General features: G+C 44.1%; 1 protein-coding gene across 1 annotated transcript; it reads left to right on the forward strand.

Moving 5' to 3' along the window:
* The first annotated feature begins 6727 nt into the window (after window positions 1–6727).
* LOC134222817 (uncharacterized) lies at window positions 6728–7724 on the forward strand. The gene is made up of 4 exons (XM_062701966.1): window positions 6728–6786; window positions 6845–7087; window positions 7141–7208; window positions 7273–7724. The coding sequence occupies exons 2-4, from the start codon at window positions 7067–7069 to the stop codon at window positions 7571–7573; spliced, it is 390 nt and encodes a 129-aa protein (XP_062557950.1). The 5' UTR covers window positions 6728–6786; window positions 6845–7066; the 3' UTR covers window positions 7574–7724.
* The last annotated feature ends 317 nt before the right edge of the window (window positions 7725–8041 follow it).

Here is an 8041-nt window from a genome sequence, read left to right on the forward strand (position 1 = left end):
TCATCATCGTTCGATTCCATCGATCCTGTTCGATTCACGAATTCCGATTCAGAACTTCGATTCGATCTTCGATTCACAATCCTGTTCCGATTCAACGGAATCTGTTCCGATTCCGATCGTTCGATAATCCTGTTCGATTCAACACTGTCGATCAACGGAATCCTGTTCGATTCCAACGGAATCCTGTTCGATTCAACGAATCCTGTCGATTCAACGATTCGTCGATTCAACGGAATCCTTCCGATTCAACGGAATCTGTTCCGATTCCAACGGAATCCTGTTCCGATTCCAAGAATCTGTTCCGATTCCAACGGAATCCTGTTCCGGATTCCAACGGAATCCGTTCCGATTCCAACGGAATCCTGTTCCGATTCAACGGAATCCTGTCTGATTCCAACGGTCTGTTCCGGATTCCAACGGAATTGTTCCGATCAAGGATCTGTTCCGATTCCAACGGAATCTGTTCCGATTCAACGTCCTGTTCCGATTCCAACGGAATTCTGTTCCGATTCCAACGGAATCTGTTCCGGATTCAATCCGTTCGATCTAACGAATGTTCCGATTCCAACGGAATCCTGTTCCGGATTCCAATGGAATCTGTTCCGGATTCCAACGGAATCTGTTCCACAACGGAATCTCTGTCTGATTCCAACGGAATCCTGTTCCGATTCCAACGGAATCCTGTTCCGGATTCCACGAATCTGTTCCGATTCCAACGGAATTCTGTTCCGGATTCCAACGGAATTTGTTCCGGATTCCAACGGAATCCTGTTCCGGATTCCAACGAATCCGTTCCGATTCCAACGGAATTTGTTCCGATTCCAACGATTCTGTTCGATTCCAACGGAATCCTGTTCCGATTCCAACGGAATTCTGTTCCGATTCCAACGGAATCCTGTTCCGGATTCCAACGAATTGTTCCGATTCCAACGGAATCTGTTCCGGATTCCAACGGAATCCTGTTCTGATTCCAACGGAATCCTGTTCCGGATTCCAACGGAACTTGTTCCGGATTCCAACGGAATCTGTTCCGATTCCAACGGAATCCTGTTCGATTCCAACGGAATCCTGTTCCGGATTCCAACGGAATCCTGTTCCGATTCCAACGAATCGTTCCGATTCCAACGAATCTGTTCCGATTCCAACGGAATCCTGTTCCGGATTCCAACGGATCCTGTTCCGATTCCAATGGTCTCTGTTCGATTCCAACGGAATCCGTTCCGGATTCCAACGGAATCCTGTTCCGATTCCAACGGAATCCTGTTCCGGATTCCAACGGAATCCGTTCCGGATTCCAACGGAATCCTGTTCCGATTCCAGGAATCGTTCTGATTCCAACGGAACTTGTTCCGATTCCAACGGAATCCTGTTCCGATTCCAACGGAATCCTGTTCCGATTCCAAAGGAACTTGTCTGGATTCCAACGGAATCTGTTCCGGATTCCAACGGAATCTCTGTTCCGATTCCAACGAATCCGTTCCGATTCCAACGGAATCTGTCGATTCCAACGAATCCGTTCCGATTCAACGGAATCCTGTTCCGGATTCCAACGAATCTCGTTCCGGATTCCAACGGAATTCTGTTCCGATTCCAACGACCTGTTCCGATTCCAACGAATCCTGTTCCGATTCCAACGGAATCCTGTTCCGGATTCACGAATTCTGTTCGATTCCAACGGAATCCGTTCCGATTCCAACGGAACTTCTGTCGGATTCCAACAGTCCTGTTCCGATCCGAATCTCTGTTCGGATTCCAACGGAATCCTGTTCCGATTCCACGAATCCTGTTCCGGATTCCAACGGAATCGTTCCGACTAACGAATCCTGTTCCGGATTCCAACGGAATCCCGTTCCGGATTCCAACGGAATTCTGTTCGATTCCAAGGAATCCTGTTCCGGATTCCAACGGAATTCTGTTCCGATTCCAACGGAATCTGTTCCGATTCCAACGGAATTCTGTTCCGGATTCCACCGAATTTGTTCCGGATTCCAACGATCTGTTCCGATTCCAAGATCTGTTCCGGATTCCAACGGAATCCTGTTCCGATTCAACGTCTGTTCCGGATTCCAACGGAATCCTGTTCCGGATTCCAACGAATCCTGTTCCGGATTCCAACGGAATCCTGTTCCGGATTCCAACGGAATCCTGTTCCGGATTCCACACATCCTGTTCCGATTCCAACGGAATCCTGTTCCGATTCCAACGGAATCCTGTTCCGACTAACGAATCCTGTTCCGATTCCAACGGAATTGTTCCGATTCCAATGAATCTCTGTTCCGATTCCAACGGAATCTGTTCGATTCCAACGGAATCTGTTCTGATTCCAACGGAATCCTGTTCCGATTCCAACGGAATCCTGTTCCGATTCCAACGGAATCCTGTTCCGGATTCCAACGGAATCCTGTTCCGGATTCAAGGAATCCTGTTCCGATTCAACGGAATCCTGTTCCGGATTCCAACGGAATTCCGTTCCGATTCCAACGGAATCTCTGTTCTGGATTCCAACGGAACTGTTCCGATTCCAACGAACTGTTCCGGATTCCAACGGAATCCTGTTCCGGATTCCAACGGAATCCTGTTCCGGATTCCAACGGAATCCTGTTCCGGATTCCAACGGAATCTGTCTGGATTCAAGAATCTGTTCTGATTCCAACGGAATCCTGTTCCGATTCCAACGGAATCTGTTCCGATTCCAGAATCCGATTCCAAGAATCTGTTCCGGATTCCAACGGAATATGTTCCGATTCCAACGAACTGTTCGATTCCACGAATCTGTTCCGATTCCACGATTCGTTCCGATTCCAACGGATTTGTTCCGGATTCCAGGAATCTGTTCCGATCAACGGATGTTCCGGATTCACGAATTCTGTTCCGGATTCACTGAACTGTTCCGGATTCACCGAACGTGAACTACGTTCCGATTCAACTGTTCGATTCCATATTGTTCGATCACGAATCCTGTTCGATTCCACCGATTCACTGCGTATGATCCGATTCCGAATGAACTTCAGACAACAGATTGACTGCCTTACCGGCATGTACCATACGTGTAACCTAGACATCGACTACAGATCTGAACTACGAACTAGAACGCTCAACAATTGCAAGCTAGGGTCTGCAGAGATCGGGATGACAAATAACTAGGATAGCAAATTTGGGTAAAATTAGATGTGTAACTACTTAGTTATCATCCGATTTGAAATTCAGGCATGCGAACTAGAAAATTAATGCAGTTGACGGTATGTCCATGGAACCGACTAGACCGATTCGGAGATATTCCGGTTTTTCGGAGGTAGGTTCAAAACCGTAAATTTGATGAATTAGGAAAGTTGTGGTTAAAATTGATTAATATTGTAACCACAAATGAAGTAGGCTCTTGCTGATTGGAACCATATATTGAGATTTGGAATCGACCAGAATCAAGTGAGATATGGCCATTTCTTTAAAATCGGTTGATCGATACTTATCAAAGGGTCAGGCCACAACTTCATTTGAATCTCGCTTTTGATAGATCCACTAAGATTTTATTCTAGAAGGGCTCTAATGTGTCCAGATTAAAAACCAATTGAAAAACGGATCCTGAAGTCGCTGGGATGTCCCGGGAACCTGTAATGGGGACATTTAAGTTTTAGACCAAAATCAATTCTGACGGCTTTTTTCATGGTTTCGATCAGAAGCGAAGTATGAATATAAAATGGCAATTTACGGCTCTGACCGCTTCCAGGATCTATGGATTGCTGAGAATGTGAAGGGAATTTTAGTTTATACACTGAAAACAATTGTCGGTTTTTTTTCAAATGGTTATGTCGGCTCTGATCCTTTCAGATACCTGGGAACCTGAGCATTTTAGTTTACCACCAAAACCACTGTTCGACGGTTTTTTTCATGGTTCGTCAGGAAGCGAAGATGAAATAAATGTGTCATTGTCGGCTCTGACGCTTTCAGGATTGTCCTTAGTTTTTACCACCAAATACTGTTTCGACGGTTTTTTCAGGTTTTAATCAGGAATGAAGTATTAATGTCGGTTTCTGACCGCTTCCAGGATCTAGGATTGAGTCCCGAGGAACTCGTGGATGACATTTTAGTTTTTACACCAAAATCAATCATTCGACAGAAGCGGACAGAGCCGTCAATGGTCATTTTAATTCATATTTCGCTTCCTGGTCGAAATCCATGAAAAAGAGCCTTCTGAATGACTGGGTTTGATGCTACAACTAAAATGTCCTCTTCAACAGGTTCCCCAAATCCGTAGGTCCTGGAAGAGGTCAGAGCCGACAATGGACCATTTTATATTCATACTTTGCTTTCTGATCGAAACCATGAAAAAGAGCCTACGAATGACTGGTTTTGGTGCTAAACTAAAATGTCTCCTTCGACAGGTTCACGGCAATCTGTTGATCCTGGAAGCGGTCAGAGCCGACAATGGACCACTTTATATTCGTACTTCGCTTCCTGATCGAAAACCATGAAAAAAGAGCCGTCGAATGACTGATTTTGGTGGTAAACTAAATGTCCCTTCCACAGGTTCCCTGGCCAATCCAGATCTTGGAAGCGATCAGAACCGTAATTGATCATTTTCTATTCATACTTCGCTTCCTGATCGAAAACCATGATAAAAGAGCCGTCGAACGACTGTTTTTTTGTAAATTTAAATGTCCCTTCCACAGGTTCCCTGAGGCCAATCCGTAAATCCTGGAAGCGGTCAGAGCCGTCAATGGACCATTTTCATTCATACTTCGCTTCCTGATCGAAACCATGAAAAGAGCCGTCGAATGACTGATTTGGTGTTAAAACTTAAATGTCCCCATTCACAGGTTCCCAGCAATACGTAACTGGAACGAAGCATACTGATCCACTCGTGGTGGCCGAAAGGTCTCGACGCGCGGTGCAGCAATTTTCCGAAATGGCTCCGTGAAGCAATACAAGTTTGAGCAAGCCGCACCGGGCCAAGCAGAGTGGATACCGTACACTGAGCGAAGCCGAGGTGCACATTTGCAATTTCGTGATTGGCCTCCTTTCGTGTTTGGCTACGTGTTCGGTCATTGCGACGTCGTCCATGACATGATGTGGGAGGTGCACTTCTCCGTTCGAAGCTGCAGGAGCAATCATTTTGAAATCGTGCTAAAGGCCACCGACATGGAAGCATTATTCGAGTGTTTAGGTCCGGTCGTTGGTTTGTTCCAGCAGTAGTGAATTCTGAACAACTCGAACAACGTTTGCAACCATCGAATGGATATTTTGCTTTTTCTATTTACACATACTGACAGAAAAGTTCGATAATCGGGATTGCTGAAACATGCTTCGTTATGTACAATGATTACGAATGTAATTCAAAGGGTAGTATGTAGTTTCGACTAAGTTTGCCAATCTTTAAATCCACTATGGAAATGTTCCGAATACAATGTAGTCCCACAACATTTAATCATAAAATTAAAAGTCCCAATCTCTGTGAATGGGTATTTGGCGTACTTTGAAGTGGGACTACGTCCGTGTTTTCTATATTGGGGTACACTTTGCGATTGCGAAAAACGTCACAAAAATATGATAGACTTTATCCTTTAATATCACAGCCGTTTTTCGAAGAATGTTCAATTTTCTTAGACCATTCGATCAAGGAAGAGTTTATATCCATTGTATTCCAAAATTGATTTATAATTATTTGGAATTGGAAAAATATTAAACTGTTATGCAATCGGTTTCGATAAATCAACCAATCCAATAAGTGCATCGCAAGCATGAATGCCAAGCTAATGCAACTTACAGGTTCAGTTCTAATCCTCAGTTTGATCAATTTAAAAACGAGCAGAAACGGCAGTGCAGCGATAAATTCGAATAGAATCGATGGTGGCGGTATCAGTGGCGTTTCGAAAGTGGGTCCAGCATTACAAATCTGTTTCAACAAATTTAGGAATCTAGGAATTGAGAAATTCAGCATTCTATTTAGGAGCCAAGGAATTTAGGAATTCATGAATTCAGAAACATAGGAATAGCGTACGACCCTGAATTTAGGAATTTGTTGAACTTGGATAAACTTGTGATGAACGATTTTATAAATTTGTGAATTTATGAAATTAGGGATTCAGAAATTCATGAACATAGAAATTTTGAAGTTGAAGAATTTGGGAATAAAGGAACAGATGAATTTGGGAATTAATGGATTAAGGAATATCGGAATTTTTGAATTTATGCATTTAGGAATTTGTAAGTTTAGAAAAATAGGAATTAAGAATTCGTATTCGAAGTATGCCTTCTACAGTTCTTCCAGAAATTTTTAATGAAGCCCGTTTAGGAATCCAACATAAAGCCTGCCATGAATCTATCGTGGAGCTCCTCCAGGAATCCATTCACAGGAGAATCCCACAGGAATTACTCCTGCAGCTCTTCCCTTCTGGAATTCAACCAAAAGTCCCTCCTGGAAATCAATCTGCAATTCCTCCTGGAGTTCTCCTAGGAACTATGTTACGATTTTTGAGATATTGCCGACAAAATGTACAGTAAATTTCCCGGAGTGGACACCGGTCAATAAACGCAGACAGTCGTACGATATCGCCTCTAATCTCTTTCGCACACCGTAAGTTGACCCCTTCAATAATAGCGCACAAAACACATACACTAATGGCTCGAAGCAAGATAGAACATCTCGCACAATAGCCACATCAGAGTGATTTGATCAACCAAGTGTGAAGTACCTGGATTGAATAGTGCATGCAATCCTGAAAGGTGGCACAGGTTGCGTATTAAGATCCCTCTAAAACCATCACTAGCATCACGTTTCGAAAACCAGAGGTAAATTAACGAGATTCTGCCTCATTTTTCCATTTCTAATGGGCATGATTCACCATAGGAAAGTGCTTCAAACCACAACCACGTGCAGTCAATCGGTCCGAGAAGCCAACCATAAAAGGTAAAGTGCATATCAATGCCTTTTGATGCATCATACCTAGCTCCAATATTACATGCTTTCAGGCTCGGTTGCATGTCCCGAGCGACTATCCGGCTCGATTGTAAAAGCGCTGACAGGGTCTAGTCCTCCAGATTCGGACACTGCTAAGGGTGACAAACGTAGATGCCAACACATCCGACACAGGTAGTATTCGCACTCTGCTACCTAGAAAGTGGTCATCAACTATCCGTTTACAGATTCCACAATATACGGTTCACACGATTGGCACTCGTTGGCAGCCAAAGACACAGAAGGCCTTCAATAGGTAAGCTCACGATCAATGCAATACCGAGTACAGAAGCTAATTGCGCTCGATGGCCCTTCAATAGAAGGCCTTTTGTTTGCAGCCTTGCATTTGCCGGTGAATCGACATCTGTACGCTCGTTGAGCGAGTATCGCACGGCGATCCCAAGCTGGTGGTGCAACTTTGAGGTGCAGGGAAGTCACGGGTGGTGCAGCAGACGATACGCATTGTGCGACATTGAACCGGGTACGACGCAACAAAAGGTAGTGCGACGGAGAGCGTGCGACATCAAGGAAGTAGCATCGATTTGCAGTGTGCATTCTGCTCGTCCGAGATTGCCAGGTGATGCTTCATGCAACAAAGGCACACTAGCGAATGTGCGCTGATAGCGATAATGACGATGCACCAGATGCAGCAAGGGGCCCCCATCGATGCTGATAAACGACGGACGGAGGATGAGAAAATGTATGTACGTTAGGCAAAGTAGCTGTAAGAACATTATGTGAAATGAATACTCAAATGAACCATTATTGCCAATTCTCCATTATTGCCGATTTCATGTTTTCTACTTTGAGTCAATGAGCTGGGGTTTGAGACACAAAATAACACTTTGTGCAATTTGTGTAGCTGGTCGGGAAAGAAATTTTGAAGCTTTACAATAGCGAAGGAGATTTGCGGGAAGAGCCGTGTGTTCTACGTTATCGAATGCATTGTGTGCTAAGCCGCGTGAATGAAAATCGTAACAACTATACCAAGAGATCTTAGAGAGTTTCACCAGAAAATTCTTCTGCAGTTCCTTCAAGAATATCTCAGAATATTTTCTGAAGTTCCACCATAAATGCCTCCTGTGATCC

Source organism: Armigeres subalbatus, chromosome 3 (genome assembly GCF_024139115.2).
Source record: "Armigeres subalbatus isolate Guangzhou_Male chromosome 3, GZ_Asu_2, whole genome shotgun sequence".
Lineage (NCBI taxonomy): Eukaryota > Metazoa > Arthropoda > Insecta > Diptera > Culicidae > Armigeres > Armigeres subalbatus.

Coding starts and splice junctions, on each gene's coding strand:
- LOC134222817 (XM_062701966.1), top strand. CDS start 7,067: ATGCCAACACATCCGACACAG. Junction 7,088..7,140: donor TGCCAACACATCCGACACAG/GTAGTATTCGCA, acceptor ATCCGTTTACAG/ATTCCACAATATACGGTTCA. Junction 7,209..7,272: donor ACACAGAAGGCCTTCAATAG/GTAAGCTCACGA, acceptor GCCCTTCAATAG/AAGGCCTTTTGTTTGCAGCC.